At 47.2% G+C, this 18,398-nt stretch overlaps 1 protein-coding gene across 1 annotated transcript in view; it reads left to right on the forward strand.

Moving 5' to 3' along the window:
• Window positions 1-18,398, forward strand: part of Cpped1 (calcineurin like phosphoesterase domain containing 1) — a 113,688-nt gene that overhangs the window by 72,234 nt on the left and 23,056 nt on the right. Inside the window, exon 3 of the mRNA XM_032913402.1 lies at window positions 7,078-7,500. Coding sequence (XP_032769293.1) covers window positions 7,078-7,500 — 423 coding nt within the window. The remainder of the gene's footprint in view (window positions 1-7,077; window positions 7,501-18,398) is intronic.

Genomic DNA, 18,398 nt, shown 5'->3' on the forward strand with positions numbered 1-18,398 from the left:
TTCACCTCATTCTCACATGTGGGGGAGCTCAAGGCTCAGAAGGATTCATCTCACTGGCTCTTCCTCCAACATCTGAGGGAAGGCAAGGTGTACAGAAAAGCTCGACAAGCTCTGACTGTGACTGATGAGGTTCAGGGACGTGGCCCTCGTTATTCTTGATGGGTTATTGGGAGACATTTGTGATGTCCTCAGAGCAGCATCCTTGTAAGTGTGGAAGCACACACCGATAACCGCATGCCACTCCCAGGTCTGTTCAGAGTCCTGATTCGGCCTTTCTTTTGGAGTGTTCCTTAACTGCCCTGTGTGGCTGTTAACTCACACCCAGCATTCCCTGTGTCTGCAGAGGTAAATACATTTAAAGGCCATGACAAATGCACCTGAGCATTGAGAATGGGAAGTGTGCTCTCCCCCAACACCGAGTCAATATAATCCTCGACGTCTTAGCTAGAGTGATAAAACAGCCAAATAACGGGGACTCAAATAGGGAAAGAAAAAGGTAAAGTATCTATTTGCAGATGGTATGATTTTATATATAAAAACCTAAAAACCCCCACTCCATCTACAGCTGATAAAAAATATGTTCAGCAAAATAGCAGGATACAAAATTTACACTCCAAAATCAATAGCTTTTCTATACACAAATGACTAACTGAGAAAGAAATCAGGAAAATACTACTTTTCACACACACACACACACACACACACACACACACACACACATATCTTGACATAATTCTAGCCAAACAAATGAAAGATTTATATGGTAAAGATTTGGGACGTTGAAGAAGATATCAGAAGTTGCAAAGATCTCCCATGCTAGGGTTAAATATAGTAAAAATGACCATCGATCAAAAGCAATTTATAGATTCAAGACAATTCCCATTAAAACTCCAACACAAATCTATACAGAATCCTATGATGATTTTTGACCTCGTGTGGAAGCACAGAAAGACCCAGGATAGCTAAAACAATCCTGAACAATAAAAGAACTGCTGGGGTCTCACCATCCCTGCGTTTAAGTTATACTACGGAGCTCTAGTAACAAAAACAGCATGGTCAATGGAACTGAATTGAACACACAGACAGAAGTCCACACAGCTATGAACACCTGATTTTTGACAGAGAAGCCAGAAACACACACTGGAAAAAAGAGCATCTTGAACAAATTGTGCTGGCCAAACTGGATATCTCCATGTCGAAGAATACTTATAGATTCATACCTGTCACTGTGCACAAAACTCAACTGTAAATGGACCAGGGGCCTCAACATAAAACCAGATATCCTGAATACAATATCAGAGAAAGCAGAGAATAGTCTTGTTGGGATAATAATATTGTGTGCTGTGTAAAGGTTGTAATATTCAAACACTGATTTCTGTTCAGGCAGAGAGTTAAGAGCAGACCAGACTTTAGCATTGCATTCACATGGCTATGCCATATTTTGTAAATGCTCCCTCTCTCACCTCCTGATTGATTTAATAAAAACCTGATGGCCTAGAGCAAAGGAGAGGAAAATCTTTGGGACTTCCAACAGAGATAGGAACTGTGGGAAAGAGGCAAGTACCAGAGAGACATGGAGAAAGAAACAGGCTGGGACTAAAGGAGAGGTGACTGACAAGCCATGTGGCAGAACCTAGATTATTAGACTAAACTGGTTAATAAGTTAGGAGCCAGTTGGGAACAAACCTGAGCTATAAGACCTAAGTATTCATCAATAAATATGAGTTTCCGTGTCATTATTTGGAAGCTGGGGGTCTCAAAGAAAGTCCCAATGCGTAACGTAGTCTTAAACTCAGTGACACAGGAAGTGACCTTCCAACCAGGACATTGATAGAACAGGCTCTCAGACCAACAATATATGGGACTCTGTAAACTGAAAAGCTTCTCTCTAACAAAGGACACTGTCATGCCAGCCAAGTGGCAGGCTATGGAGTGGGAAAAGATCTTTACCAGTTATGTATCCAATAGAAGGTTGATATCTGATAGATAGATAGATAGATAGATAGATAGATAGATAGATAGATAGATAGATAGATAGATAGATAGATAGATACTAAAAAAATCTGGACATCAAGAAGGCAATCCAATTTTTTTAATGGAATACAGAACTAACTAAACAGAGAGTTCTCAAAGGAGGAGAATCAATGGCTGAGAATCACCTGAGGAATTGTTCATCCTTAGTCATCATGCAGATCAAAACGACTCGAGTCCGTGTTACACCTGTCAGAATGGCTTGATGAGTAACACAAGCGATGGCTCAGGCCAGCGAGGAAGGGTTCCTCGGGGAGACGTTAATCCATCCTCAGATCCAGCTATACCACTCCTGAGCATGCACCCACACCACTCCAGTCCTGCTGTGGAGACACCGGCTCACTTGTTCATAGTAGCCATAACCTGGAGACAACCTAGTTGTCCATCAGCTGGCAAATGAGTGATGACAGTGGGGGCAGTGACACAATGGAATCTTACTCATCTGTTTAACAAAAGATTGTAAAATTTACAGGCAAATGGCTGGAGCTAAAAAAACAAAGTCATCCTAAGTGAGGTAACCCAAATCCAAAAAGAAATGATGGTTTGTATTGTCCTGTCAGCCTTCAGTAGGTACACCAGTCTCTGAGCAACCACAGGGTTGTGTATACAGTAAGAGCTGTGAGTCAGGGAAGGAGAAGCAGAGTACGCAGTTAGAGATGGGTTAGCTGAACGGAAGGGTGAAATGGAGAAGAGACCAAGGGAGGGAAAAGAGCGGCAGCCAAGGCTAAGGGCCGTTAGGGGGTCATGGGAAGTGTAGAAGTGTCTTAAAAATAGATACGTGTGTGAAAGCAACCTAAGTGGACTCATCAAAACAGGACACAGTGCGCCAACTAGACTTTTGCCACCGAATCAAATCTCTAATTCTCGGAATGAATTACAACTAATTGAGTTGTTGGTCAAAGGAGCCCCATGGAAACCCCCAAACAACTTAGGCTATCGTCTTAGTTAAGTTTTCCATTGCTGTGAAGAGACACCATAACCATGGTAATTCTTAATAAGGAAAACATTTAGTTGGGGGTGGCTTACAGTTTCAGAGGTTTAGTCTATCATCATCATGGTGGGAAGTTATCTCCAACTGATAGACACTTGCAGAAGAAAAATTAGTTCTCTCCAATGGAGTCTCATTGAGCAGATAACCCACACATAAAGGTGAGCCCATGCCTAGCAGTGGATGGCCAACGTAAAACATAAAGTGGTTGTATTAGTCAGGGTTCTCTGGACTAACAACTTATAGAATGAATCTTTTTCAATATGTACACACACATATGTGTGTGTGTTTATATATATGTGTGTACATGTATGCATATGTATTTATATATACATACATACATACATACATACATACATACATACATACATACATGGGGTTCATTAGAATGACTTACAGGCTGCAGTCCAGCTAGTCCAACAATGGCCGGCTGTGAATGGAAAGTCCAACAATCTTGTAGTTGCTCAGTCCGTGAGGCGGGCGTCTCGGTTGGTCTTCAGGAGACACTGGAGTCCTGAAGAACGGGGCTCTAATGCCAGTAAAGGGATGGACTTGCTAGCGAGATGAGGGCAAGCAGGCAAAGAGGTAGCTTCCTACTTCCGTGCTCTTATGTAGACTTCCAGCCGTGTGGCCCACATTCAAGGTGTGGCTTCCTGCCTCAAGGTCCATATTAGAAGTGAACCTTCCTACTTCAGGTTCAGCAAAAAGTCCCTTACTGGTGTGCCCTCTGTGTGGGGAATTCAGTTAGTTCCAGATGTAGTCAAGTTTATAACCAAGGATGGCCATCACAATGGTATTTTTGTATACATTTTGCCTCAGGTCACTTTGTTTGAACTTTTTTGTTTTGTTTTTAATCTTACTACTCTTACTTGTTGTGTAATGGTTTGGGGGATGTTTCATGTTTCTTAGGCCTTTTTTTTTCATTCTGGTTTGTTTGGTCTTTTTATTCGCCTGGTTTGTTTTTGGTTTTGTTTTTTAATAGAGAAAGAAGGCAGGGAGTTTATGGGGTGGGGTGGAGAGTAGATGAGGGAGTAAAAACTGATCAGAATATATTGTAAGAAAAATTATTTTCAATAAAGAAAATGAAAGTACTTTAATGTTTCCCAGGAAAAAAATACAAATAAATGTAAAGACCAATGGACATGCCCTGTGCATCACAGTGACATAAAGTTCAAGTCCATGGCTCAGGTCTACTGAGCCCCACCTGAGACCTAGGACCTCTGTTCATGACCAGGACAGCCCCTGCCATGGGCTCAGCCCCTCAGGCTGAGCTGCCTCATCTGCCAGTCTCAGAACAGTGCCTGGCTTGTAGGGACTCTAGGGTGGCCATTCTCCCTGAAGGAGACAGGAGGAGGGACAGCCAGGACTGGCTGGCAGTGCAGCAGAAGTCTCACAAGGAGAATAGTGGTCTGCCTGTGTAGCAGTGCTCCATGCTAGCCCATCAGCCATATAAACAGTCAACAGAGACTTGGGAGTCATCAACATTGTCTGGGTTCAGCTGAAGAGGCCACATCAGTACATGGTAGCTGCAAACCTGGATCCAGGACTAGTTAACCCAGATGAGCCGTGAAGCAGAGGCTGACTTAAGGGAAGTCCCAGCACCATTACCAGAGCTGCCTCCTGGATGCCGTGCTAGGCCGAGTCCAGTTAGCTGTGCACATGGTCTGAGACCTCAGCTGTGCTGTGTGGGTCCTCCAACCTCCCCAGGAGAGTGCCACTGAAGATCAACAGGCCGGAATGCAGCTGCCTTTGGGTACTAAGTCCTGGGTTCTTCACACAAAAAGATCTCTCTTTGTTTCTCTCTGGCTCTGTCTATGTCTCCCTCTCTCTCTTTCTCTCCATCCCTTTCTCTCCCTGTTCTCTCACTTTCTCTCTCCCCCTCTTCCTCTTCCCTTTCCTCCCCCATCCCATTCTGTTCCTTTCTCTCCTCCCTCTCCTCAGCTTCCTCCTCTCTTGCTCTCTCCCATTCCACACTTCCATGTTCCCTATTTTCTTCCTCCCCCCCCTTTTAGTCCCACATCCTGCTTCTCCTCTCCCTTACCCTCCCCTGTGATTTCTGGAAGACAAGGAGAGAGAAGGAGAAATTTTAGATAAACTTTCCCAGCCCCTTGAACCTGTTTCTCAGATTCAGACTCCTTGAATCTTTAGACATTTTATCCATCGTACATGGGTGTATCTGGAAGTCTTTAACATTTTTATGTGAGATTCTACTTTTTGTGCCTGATTTTTCACCCAAAGTGTGTTAAGCCTCTGTGATGGTTTCGCTAAGAATGGCCTCCATAGGCTCCTAGCTCACTGGGGAATAGAAGAAGTATTACGAGGTGTGGCCATGTCTCTCCAGCACCATGTGTGTCTGCCTACCACCATGATGATAATGGACTGAACCTCTGAACTGTAAGCCAGCCCCCGTCAAATGCCTTCCTCTATAAGAGTTGCCGTGGTCACTGTGCCTCATCACAGCAATCGAACACTGACTAAGACAGGATCTTCTCAGGAGAGCTGTGTTTCTTTTATGCATTTCATTGGGGGCACACATGCAGAATTCATTTCAGTAACACAGAGACTCTGACCTTATGCAGTTACAATGCAGCTAACACTGAATGGTGTGAAAGCAGGGAAAGGAAGAGAGACAGACAGGTATACCATCACGGTGGCCTCTTAAGTGAGCCCCTCAGATCCGGTAAACATCATCAGACCAGGAGAAAGGGGTAGCCACTAAGGCAGTATGAACCACAGAATCACAGATGAGGAGCTCACCTGGGACCCCCTGAGCAGTGAGAGAGGGAAGCCCCTTTACACAGTAATGTCCGCGCAGCTCTGTCCGCGCAGCTCTGTCCGTGCAGCTCTGTCCACGCAGCTCTGTGCTCCCTGTGCTGCCTTAGTTCTTCTGGTTCCCACACCATGCTTGCTGCTTTGTGTCTGAATTCCTCCTTCTCTGCATCTCTGTCATTCTTAGATCAGTTGCTTCCTGAGGGCTTTTCTTGCATTTTCTAAGGTGTATTTCTAATTGATGTATAAGTGTGCAGTTTTGGTGACATACAGATATTTTGATTCATGTATAATACCAACTCCAGGTAATGGGCACAGCAGCATCACCTCAGGTTACCCATCATTTGTCAGGGACACTCAGACCTGCCCTTACAACTATGTGAAGTGCCAGCTTCAACCCCTTTGCTGTGGGCCCCATCTTATCTATCCCGGGACGATGGCTGCTCCTTTCCATCATCCTTGTGCCATTCCTGGCCCTGGAGTTACACCTCCATCCTGCTGTCCTCTGTAGGTCCTCATGACGTTGAGGGCAGGTGGGGCGCATGTTGGTAATTTACCTAACACATGGTCCAACTCCCAAGTTTAGAGGAAGGGATTTATACTTATTCCTGTCACTAAATTGATGGTTCACACATAGTCGATGCTTAATAAATATTTGTTGAATAAATTTGCACAGAGAGGCTGTGAAGAACAGATGTGGAATTGAATTGGTCATTTCAAAATCTACTTATTAAAGCTGTAATACATTATTACAGGAAGTGCAGAAGCCAGCAATCTGAAAAAGGAGGAGGGTGCTGGTTGCCCACACATTTTTCCAACTCTATCCAAATAATCATTTCCATTCTGAGTCCCGCACGCCGGAGTGGGAGGGAGGACGTGCTGCTGGGCACTAAGACGCTGAGCCTCTGTGCACCTCGTGGAACCATGAAAGAGATACAGACCACCTCTTCCTGTACCGGGAGGCTTGGCACATTGATCACTAGATGCAGGGATTTTCTTCTCTGAAGGTACTGATGGGTTCCGAGAGGCCACATAGATGCCTGTGTGCAGCCCTCGTTCAAAACCAGGTCCACACAGACATAACCCAGGGATGGCCAGGTGCACAGGGGCAGCAGTGGACTTCTCAGGCCGCAGGACTGAGCAGGAAGTGTTCGACTCTGAGGAATAGATAGGTCCGTGCTCCATCTGTTTGACATTTCCGTGATAACATCCTCAATCGTTCTGTTTTGGTTTCTTGTAGTAGATAGGTAAATGGCCTACAGCCCTCTCACATTCCCTTCTTGTTGTAGGAACTCGCTGGCGGAAAGAACAGACCAGGGACCTGCAGCGAGTACTGAAGGTGGTCGACCAGGACATCCCGCTGGTGCTGGTCAGTGGCAACCATGACTTGGGCAATGCCCCCACAGCCGAGACTGTGGAGGAGTTCTGCCAGACATGGGGAGATGACTACTTCAGCTTCTGGGCCGGGGGTGTCCTGTTCCTGGTGCTCAACTCCCAGTTCTTGTACGATGCCTCCATGTGCCCTGCACTGAAGCAGGCCCAGGACCACTGGCTAGAGCAGCAGCTGAGCATCGCAGAGCAGCAGCAGTGCCAGCATGCCATTGTCTTCCAGCACATCCCGCTGTTCCTGCAGAGTATTGATGAGGATGACGACTACTTCAACCTCACCAAGACCGTGCGGCAGGAACTGGCCGACAAGTTCACCAGAGCAGGTAGTGCCTGGGGTGTGTGTGTGTCGGCCTCCTTCGGCCTCCTGGCGAAGAGGGGACAAGGCTTGGACAGGACTGGTTCTGAGCCCACTCACTAGTGGTATGGCTGTGGATGAGCGGCCAGTTCCTTCCTGCCTCAGTGTCTACAGATGGTTAAGAGCGGTGATCCTAGGAAGCGTTTAGGACGACCCCTGACCTGCCTAGGCCCTGGTAGATGCCCACAGCTGAGGATGGGGGTCTTGGAGGTCAGGGGTCCTAACAGAAGGGCCCAGAACGTGGTTACATGTACCTTGGGAGATAAGAGGCGCTAACGACATCTTTCCTCATTTCCGTGGGAACTGACTCAAAGACAGAAGCCTTAAGAACCATAGTCCTCGTGTATCAGACAGGAAACCTTGGGGTGAGACTTCAATTTCAGGTTGGTCCTGAAACCCTCCTGTGTTCACCCATACTGGGGTACATTATGCTTCCTTCCTGAATTAGGACAGGGAGGTGTATGCATAGGATCTCTGTCCTGTAGACTTGCAGCTGATCATTTATGTGGTCACAAGCACACAGTGGCAAAATGAAGTCACCCGAGGTCAGCCTTAGCTTATGAGGGCCACTCTCTGATACTAGCCCATGTCACCTCTCTCCTCCTTAGGGAAATGGAGTGTCCTGGGTGACTCACCTCAGTGATTAGTGGTCTCCAGCCATGACAGCTGCTGTGTATCCTGTTCCTGACTGCCTCCGTTAGGCTGTTCCTTGGTTTATTTGTTTTAGTTACTGCAGGAAGGAGCAAGGGTTGAAGTTGGAAGTGGTCTCACTCAAGAGCCAAAATTTGTTAGACCAAAAAAAAAAAAAAAAAAAACAAAACCCAAAAACAAAAAAAAACACCCAACAACCTCTGGTCTTTCACTCATGGTCTGCTGTGAAACCCAATATGCCCTTATGAGATATTTTACAAAAAGCTTGTGTGGTAAGAGACTCTCTTCAACTGTTCCGTGGAGATAGGGCTGGGAAACTTTTATTGAAGGCCTTTGATATCTGAGGCCATGCTTGAATTAGTGTGGAAAGCATTTCTGATGCCAAGGAAGCAGAGCTCATGTCAGGATGCTGTCCGCTCCACCGTGGAAACTTTTACGTCACAGTACGTCCACTCCTTCCACTGCATGTGGATGCACGCAAGTGACGTAAACGCAGTTCCTAACTACTGTGTGTCCTTCATTCTGTCAGCGTTCTCGAGTGGCACAAGGTCTGGGCTGCCCATCCCAGGACAGGCGGATGCCATTTGTGAGAATGCCCAGGTGCTGAGAGGATGCACAGTGTTAGCAGCGCGGCGTCCGTGGAGGAAGTGTGGTAAACCCACCCAGAGCACAGAGGCCTGGGCCACACAGCGGCTGTGGCAGGCTCTAGAACCAGGTTTCCTGTCAGCACAGGACTGTGTGTGCTTCTGAGGTGAATCCCATGGCCCCATCCTGTGAAGGTTGATATCTACAGCTGGTTGGTGCCTTTGAGTAGGACAAAAACTATCCATCCACAATTGGTTTGTAAGCATGAAGCAGATTGGGCGTTCACCTTGGTGGTATTTTCCATTCTTGATGGTTTTAGACCCTGGCATCCTGCAGGCTCTGGGTCCTGTTGCTTGGCGGGACTGTGCTCATTTGGGGCCTTTTTCCTGCTTCCTTCATATTGGACCCAGCCAGGCCGTCTGTCACCCTCCTACCCCAGCACACAGTCCATCCCTTTGACTTACCCTTCCCAGAAGTCCTTTTGCTCTGGCTGTGAGACTGACTCAGTTCTCACCTTCTTTGGTATAAAGCTCTTTCGCCCTCCAGTTCCTGGCCCGTGTTTTCTTGATCCAGCGCCTGTCAGTTGGATCTGTAAGTGTTGGCATGTCCGAGTCTCTCACTAGACTGTCAGCTCCATGAAGGTAGAGACTTTCTGCCCTGCCTTTAGGTCTGGCTCTGGGCTCAAGCTCACAGCCAGGCCTCTGTGGTGTGGACGGAGTGCAGGCAGGAAGGAAAGTCTTTAACTCGCGTCCAGCCCTCGATGGCCAGCGGATAAAGCTCAGCGGTGTCCAGGGCACACTCTGGGATAAGCACATACTGAGAAGACTCCAGCTCCGACTGTCTGTCTGTCCCACATCCTGTGCCCTCGGCATCTTGGGGTGCCATGGCCTTTGTCTTCCGTCCCGCATTCTTCCACCTGTCTTGTAGGTCACTCACAGTCTGTTCCTCCCCAGCCCGCCTTTGCCCCTAGGTACCGCCTGCTGGTAGAAGGCGATAAGTCTTCTTTGCACTCTTCAGAGCCTCACCTAAATCTACTTCCTCAGGGAACACTAGAGAGACCGAAGCCCCTCCTACTGTCAGCCTTGCTAAGCCAGGCTGTCAGACAAAACAAACATAGGCAACATCTGAAGTTGCAGTTCAGGGGCGGCCAACCTGCTGTTTGGTTGGGAGGTATGGATGGCAGGACCGTGTGCTTGTGTGTCGGGAGCAGGGCAGGGCTGCCACTGACCACACCGGAATGTGAATGACAGTGGCTGAGGCCACCGCAATAGAAATCGAACCCATTTTGGAAAGTCAGACATTCAGTGATATTTTGTGAAATTTAACTTAAAGACCTTGATAAAGCTGGGGCGATGGTGGCGAGTGGTATTTAATGCTGCCTCTAGCTCTTGGCCCCACAGCAATATTATTTCCTAATACTATTTCAGTCTCATTTTTCTCCTTGTGCTAAAATGCCAGCGCTCAAAAAATATGTCAGGAGCTCATCAGATGATCAGGGTAGCTTTTAATTACGATAATTGTGTTGTTATAAAATATCCTTTTAAAGAATACATCCCTCCCCAAGCCACCGTGGAGATAAAACCTTGCTTCCTTCCAGGAAGTTTAATGAATAATTCTGAATCATTGTGTGGGATGAATAAATGATTTAATAATGAGCATCAACAATCATCCCCCATTGTTGCACTAATTTTCGTAAATGGGATGAGGTAAATGAGGAGGAAGGCTGTCACCATACAATAGACCACCATTTGTGTAGGAATGCGCTCCGTGATCCACAAAACAGGAGCTTCCAACCTCAGGTTTCCCTGGAAACAGATGCTTCCTGTTTCTACTTTTGAAGTCAATGACGGGGGTGGGGAGCTTCTTTGTATGGAACAAAAACATTGTCAGAGACTGGGAGAAATAAACAGATATCAGGGCAGGGCAGGCGCAAGTGCCAGGCAGCACTGCTTGTCCCCAGCCTTCTTTTGCTCTGCCTGGGGAGAATCAATTCCATCACATCCAAGGGCTATGGAAATCGGTTTCCCTTAATTCACCTGATACCTAGTTGGAGCTGCAAAGGCAGATCGTAGATAATGAAATCTGGGTGGAAGCTGGAGGTCGGCTCGTCCCTCAGGCCTCTCTCAGCAGAAGGTTAATATGTGACCCAGTTAATGCGGATGGCAGTTTAAGCGTTCAATCTTGAAAAGAAGAAAAAAGCGGAAGTCTGCAAGTGCCCGTGTTTCCCCTCGATGTCTCGATACCTTTCCCTTCCTCTCATTCTCCACACAGGAGGATGGTGTATTAAAGAGCCCCGGGCACATTTGGCAATTATAAAAAATTCCAGCAAGTTGATCTTTCTTGCAAAAGTTAATGAGTAATTTCACAGAATTAGTTTCATCTCTAGCATTTGTGTGCTTTTTAACAAAGAAACAGAAAGGAAGGGCGAGCTCCTAGCCCTCAGCTGTGTGGCCTGGGGTTTCAGCATTTAAAGAAGGTAGAGGTCAAGCGTCCAGGGAACCTTAGGCCTCCGGTCTAACGGTGATTGTACTAAAGCCGTCTACCCTGACTCGATGCCACCAGGAAGTGGGTCCTGGCCGTATTCACTAATGGAAGCCCAACCCTGAGCCTGTCACACAGTGTCAACCCCTTTGATAAAGACTCACTGGTTAAGAGGGACAGAGCCTGGTCTGATCTCACCTCCCTAGCTGCTGCGTTGCTGGGATGCCCATGCTGCTATAATGGTCAGCAGAGTTCTGGATAGGAGACACACATCCCAGAGCACTGCTTTTAAACCGAGACGTGCCCACATCTGGGGTCACACTGCAATATGGGGTAGGAGACAGGAAAACAAAACACACGGTGGTGAAAAATTAACTCAGGATCAAACTCGTCAGAACTCGGTGTTCCCAGCAGCATTGGCACCGAGAGGTACTGTTTGCAGTGCACAGCGTCCTTGTAGCCTTGGTTCTACACACTCAGTGTGCACGCTTGGCATCACACACTCCATCATGCCCCGCGACACCCGCACATGCTGCTTCCTAAGTGTCTTCGCTCAAATTTGAGATTACTGCATGTTATGAGTTGCCGGGTGTTCTTAAATGTACGTCTAAAGTGTTCTGCTCTTGTAGAAACATAACAGCTTAATTGCAGTAAACGCAGACGATTGTTTTCAACTCTCTTCCCTTAGCATGTAAGAACCAAATTAGCGTATCTCCGGGAGGGGTTGTGTCAGGATGGGCTATTTTAAAAACTATTGTTTGAGTTGCTGACTGAGTTTCCTATCAAATACATTGATGGGTTTGGTTTTGGTTAGGAGAGATACTGCAGCAGATTCTGAAATGGCCTAGGTGCGTTTCTCTCATCTCAGACTACTTCTCAGTGAGTTGACAGTGTCAGTATAGAAAAAAACGTCTACTCTGTGACATGTCTTCTACAGTCAACCAAGGTTTAATTCTCTTTTGAAATTTTACATATTTATGTGTACAGGCGTTTTGCCTGTGTCCGTATCTGTATCTCTGTTTGGTGCCCACTGAGACCAGAAAGCTGTCCGAAGCCCTGGGACTGGAGTTACAGGTGATTGTAAGCCGTTACACGGGTGCTAGAAACTGAACCCAGGTCCTAGGGAAGGAGCAGCCAGCGCTTTTCACTGCCGAGCTATCTCTCCAGACCTAAGGTTTAATTCTTCATATAAAATAAGCAAGCAGGCCATCTCACTGGTGTGCAGATTTGCATTCATCTTTAATAAATTATTAAATTATACATATACGAAGAATTACGATGAATTAACTATGATCGTTATTTCAAGGTTGTATAAAATTTTCTCAAGCAAAACAGTGTCACAAGTAGAAAAATGTAAGAAGCATTAGCCTAGAGTAGATATTCATAAGACTTTTCCTTGGACAGCATTAGGCTGTAAATCTCTGGGGCTTCCCTGAGATCTTTGTAGAGCTATTTAGCAGCACTTCTGGAATATGTAATGGGCAGAGCATGTATACAACTGGTGCTAGCCATGTTCCAACTGTTAAAAAAAAAAAGACTGTGGGTCTGCCCCTGCCTCCAAGACATGTTCCCTCCCAAAAGACACTTGCGTGTAAGTCCTCGAGTGGACAGTGTACATATCAGTGTGCAGCGTGCTTCCTGGAGCCTGCTGTGGTCATGTGGCTGGCTCACCGTGGGGGTCTGCCCTCAGAGAGCCTCCTCTGCTTCTCAGTTCATCTCCCTGGGAGAGCCCAACACTACGCCTGGGGCCTGTGATGCAGCCTAGAGTGGAGAGGGAATGGGAAGGACTTGGCGACACTTAAAATGTCCTGTGATTGCTGTTTACTTTAATGTGCACTGGAAAGACATAAACAATTCAGTAACTTAGACACAGGTACGGAGTAAGGAATTGGATAGCTAGGAAGTAGAAGCCAAGAAAGGGGACACTTACAAGAAGTGGGAGGGGCTGCTGTGGGGGCGTCGCAGTAGGAGAGGCTGTGCAACGGGCAGGTAAGCACCAGGCCATGGCCGGGGCAGACCTTCACCAGGTGGCACCTCTTTCTGCTTTCTGCTGTCCTTTGTGAAACAAAGGTTCTCATCCCAACCTCGGGGTTGGTGCATTAGATAAAATGAGGGCATGTCCTAGAAGTGCTGGGCGCCATGCCTGAACATAGCAAGTGCTCCATAAGGACGGACTTGCTGGTCTGTGACCCTGAACTGTGTTAGATTTCTCAGCAGGCCATTAACTGGACAGGTGTTTCCTAACCCAGGACCTGGCTCCCCTCTTTAGGAGATAACAGGAAAGCTCTCCAGGTAGAGTCAGACTTGCTCTGAGGACTAACTGCAGTCTCCTACAGATCGTCAGCCCTGAGCCCTGTGCAGAGGCTAGATCAAAGCCTTGGGCTCCTGGAGTGTGCGGGGAACTCGTCTACTTTGTGTCTGAGGTTCTTGAGAATAGATAAGGACTCGTGCTCCTTAGCTTTCTGAAAAGGGACCACTAGTTTAGGAGAAGGAGAGCCACAAAACTAGATACAAAATTCCTTTGGAATTTAGCAAGTAAGTGTGACTCTTTGTTAAAGTGGGCACTGTACCACTGCTGTAGCAAACCTTTGGGGGCCTAATTCCATGGTCAGGATTTCCAAATAAAGGAGTGTGCATCAAGACAGTGGTGATCAGCCTGCAGTGCCTCCGTCTGACGTGCGTCTTTAGGAAGCTAATCTTGGTGTCCTTTCTTTTCCAGTGACTTTGTAAAAGAACAGACAAGGGTCCCCTTTTAAAGCATCCATAGAACCCCAGTCTTCTGGAGCCAGGCTGGTGAATTTCCCTCCCTAAGTTGTCTTCCAGCATGTAGTCAGTCATACTCTCGTTTTTCCGGACGTGGTCAGTTGTATGTTTTGATCCACTCCCGGGAAAGCATCACATTTTAGTCATGTGATGCCCATGTCTCCTTCTCCATAAAAGATTAAGACCAACTGCTGATGTACATCTGGTGCGAAGTGGTGGGTTTCACTTCTCACTTTGGAGGTATCCTTAACAGTTGGGCTAATTAAAGTTAAAATCAAGTCCTGATGGTAAATATTTATAAATCAGGAATCTGGCGTGTGAATGTGTTCTACCGATTCCAAAAGTTAAGTCAGCCTGTGTTCGTTCAGCAGACAGCGCGGGCTCCTCGGTAGCACTCAGGCCAGAGGAATAAACAGAGAGGAAGAGATTCCTTCTCCAGAGAACCGGATCAAACGTGCGTGCATGCAGGCATTCGTGGAGAGTATAACACGTGCATGTGGAGGCCAGATGTGAACTCCTAGTGTTGCTACTCAATTACCATCTGCCTTATCTGACACCGTCTTCCTTGTCCTGGAGGCTGGACAGCTCGCTGCCTGTCTGCACCTCCCAGTTCTGGATCACACAGGCACACCACCACATCTGATCTCTTTTTTCACGTAGGTTCTAGGCTTGAGCTCGGGTTCTACTGAGCCGTCTTTCCAGCCTTCAGGTCACTCTTAACGTGTTGCGTTGTAGTGTCTCAGAAAGGAGCTTCTGGGTCAGGAGAGGAGGAGTCTGGGATTTATGAAGTAAGAATATTCAGGTCCTGCTTTTAAAATGGCTGTTGCCACCCTCTGGAATGCTGATGCTGTCAGTGATGCTGGTTTGTAAAATCTTGACGCCCCGAGTGTCTTAGTTCAGTTTCTGTTGCTGTGGCTGACACAAGCTATCATTTATAAGGAATAAATGTGCATGTTATGAGATCTAGGAAGTTCAAGATCAGGAGACCATACCTGCCAAAGTCTTTCTTTACTGGTGAGGATTTCCTGTAGTCCTGAGGCAGTATGGAATGTCACATGACGACACCACATCCTGCCCCAGGTCTCTCTCAAACCCATTGAATTAGGCCCTTCCTTGTGTTCTTACTCTCTTGATACCTCACAATGAGGATGAAACCGTAGCGTGACGTCATTCTGGGGACATTGTTTGAGCAGAACACCCTAACTTCCTCCACAGTTCAAATTCTCCTTTGTTTCCTGTAGTCATAGCAACACAGCCGAGGCTGGCGTCTCACTGTACAGAATCAGCTGGGATTGCTTGAGTGTGGCTGCTGGTCTTTCATTTTACCTAAGCATTTGTAGGGCCAAGGAGATGGGTATTGGTTTACATCACCAAGCCTGATGACGTTTCAATCCTGGGGACCCGTGTGGTGGAAGGAGAGAATTGAATCCCCCAAGTTGTCCTCTGACCTCCACACATACACCATGCATCTGTACTCTTGCTCATAGACACACTAAATAAATGTATAAAAAAATTTAAAGTGTTGGCATATCAGTGATGAAAGTCAGGTAACAGCATAGTTGTTCAGATGCAGTCCTGGTCCTTGTGGTGGTTCCAATGAGAATGACCTCCTGTCCGCCCCATGCCCTGTGAGACTGTTTAGGAAGGATTAAGAGGTGTGTCCTTGTTAGAGGAGGTGTATCACTAGGGTGGAGCCCACACCTTTCCTGGTTAGCTCTCTCTCTGCTTCATTTTGTGAGCACTGAGGGCTGGAGAGATGGCTCAGCAGTTAAGAGCACTGACTGCTCTTCCAGAGGTCCTGAGTTCAAGTCCCAGCAACCACGTGGTGGCTCACAAGATGTGAGCACTTAGCTAGTGCTTCTAGCACTGCCTGCCCGCCTGTCACCATGCTCCCTGCCATGATGGCCATAGACTAACCCTCTAGAACCATGAGCCCCAAATTAAACACTTTCTTAAGTCACGGTGGTCACGGTGCCTTATCACAGCAATTGAAAAGTAGCTAAGACTCCTCCGTGCCCACTCCTCTCTACAGTGCCTCATTCACAGCCATAGTAACGTGAGGGAGCCAACAACAGCTCATCAACTGTTAGGAAAGGAGCTATCGACGCCTCGTGTCCATTTATGATAACATAGGCTCAGAAGAAGAAGGAAACCAGGGCATTCTTCTGGGAAGAAGCCCAGGCGAGGACCTTGTAGCCGCATCTTTGCAAGGTCGGAGTCATGCCAGGGTGTTGTGGCCTGGTCTGTTAGGATAAAGCCTAGGCCTGAGCTTCCCATTTACCTGAGATGCTAATTCCCATCCTCCTGTCTCCTCAGTGATAAGACCCCTAAACGAGGGACTTTTCTCCCCACAAACCCGGAAAGCAGGTTTCTTTGGAGCCATGGCTAAGGGTGTGGGTGTTACTGTCCGCTGGCAAATCCACACAAGCCTCTCCTGAGGCAGCTGGGCTCTCTCCGTTGTACTGAGCTCTCGCTGGGGTTGCAAAGCTGGGCAGCAGGGAGCTGGCCTTTAAGCTTGGTGAAATGACCCAGCCTTTCGGCCCAGTGTCTGCTTCTGGCTGGTGCTCATTAATGCAAATTATTAAATATTGCCCTCAGTTTGTCAGTCTACTCCTCATTCTTAGTGAGAAACAACTGAAATGACTTAACAGTAGATAAATTGAGACTTAGGGGACACATTTTCTTTCTGGTACCTTTAGCATACTGGTAATAGTGTTGGTTGGAGCCTTGTCTCTCTGACAGTGTTGAATCTGTCCCTCTCTGTTGACTGGGCTGGGGGCTGGGAGGGGGAGGGTGTGATTCCCTGTTCCTGCAGTGGCCTCACTGTATCTCCAGTGGATAAATTCACAGGATAGCCAGCCTCCTTGAGGATCAGTTCTAATGTGTACATTTACAACAGTGACTACAATATTACTGGTTACCATTTACTAAATGCTACACAACAAGTGCCATTGTAACTGTATACATGTAATTAAACCCTACAGGACAGGAGGTCGGGTGAGCTCTCCCCGGGGCACATAGGAAGGCTGGACTTGGATCTGTAAGAGTACCCAGAGGCATTAATGAGCATCCTTAGTGACCTCGGCCATGGCCAGCCCTGGTGGGGAAGGAGGGATAGCTGTGTAGGCCCAATGCTTTTCCTCCAGGGCCTCTGCAGGAAGGGAGCTGGTCCACCCAGTCAGGGAAGCTTAGCCTGTGAATGTTCCAAGAACTTGTGCTAAAGGAGATTCTAGAATAGCACACAGGCTCTGACTTGTAACTCCTCTGTTACAAAGCCAGCAGCTTTTTTGCCCCTAGATTGAACCTTTCTTTTTCTCCTGTCCCCTTGAGCACAACATGTGGTCTTTGTTTAAATGCTGGGTTCCTGGATTCCAGCCCTCATAGACTGAGGCCAGCCCCTGGGAAGGTGGGGGAGTGGAGTATAAATCCTGATGAGCTGAGGATTGTGGACCCCAGGTAAATGTCACTTAAAATGGGAATCATGGCTCCAGAAAATAGGAATAAAATAAAAAGTATTTAAACTGTGATTGAGACATCTCGGGAGACAAGCGTGTGTCTTTATCTGCTGCAGATAAAACACTGGCAAGAGCAACCTTTTGTTTCTTTTTTTAATTAATTTCTTTATTAGAAATTTTTAAGCTCCCTATCCCATCCACCCCCCCCTCTTCTATGAAGGCGCTCCGCCTCCCCAATGACCCCTCTTCCCACCCTGACATCCCCTAGACTGGGGGGTCCAGCCTTGGCAGGACCAAGGGGCTTCCCTTCCCACCGGTGCCCAACAAGGCCATCCTCTGCTACACATGCAGCTGCAGCCATGGGTCCCTCCACGTGTACTCTTTGGTTGGTGGTTTAGTCCCTGGGAGCTCTGGTTGGTTAGCACTGTTGTTCTTATGGGGTTGCAAGTCCCTACAGCTCCTTCAATCCTTTCTCTAACTCCTCCAATGGAGACCCTGTTCTCAGTTCAATAGTTGGCTGCCAGCATCTGCCTCTGTATTTGTCAGGCTCTGGCAGATCCTCTCAGGAGACAGCTTTATCAGGCTCCTGTCAGCATGCACTTCTTGGCTTCATCAATATTGCCTTGGTTTGGTGGATATATTTATAAGGGCTGGATCCCCAGGTGGGGCCGGCTCTGAACGGTCATTCCTTCATTCTCTGCTCCAAACTTTGTCTCTATATCTCCTCCTATGAATATGTTTATTCCCCCTTTTAAGGACTGAAGCATCTGCACTGTGATCGTCCTTCTTCTTGAATTTCATGTGATCTGTGGATTTTATCTTGGGTAATTCAAGCTTTTGGGCTAATATCCACTTATCAGTGAGTGCATACCATGTCTGGATTTTTTTTTATTGGGTTACCTCACTCAAATATTGGGATAATATTTTCTTT

The sequence above is a fragment of the Rattus rattus genome, chromosome 9 (genome assembly GCF_011064425.1).
Source record: "Rattus rattus isolate New Zealand chromosome 9, Rrattus_CSIRO_v1, whole genome shotgun sequence".
Lineage (NCBI taxonomy): Eukaryota > Metazoa > Chordata > Mammalia > Rodentia > Muridae > Rattus > Rattus rattus.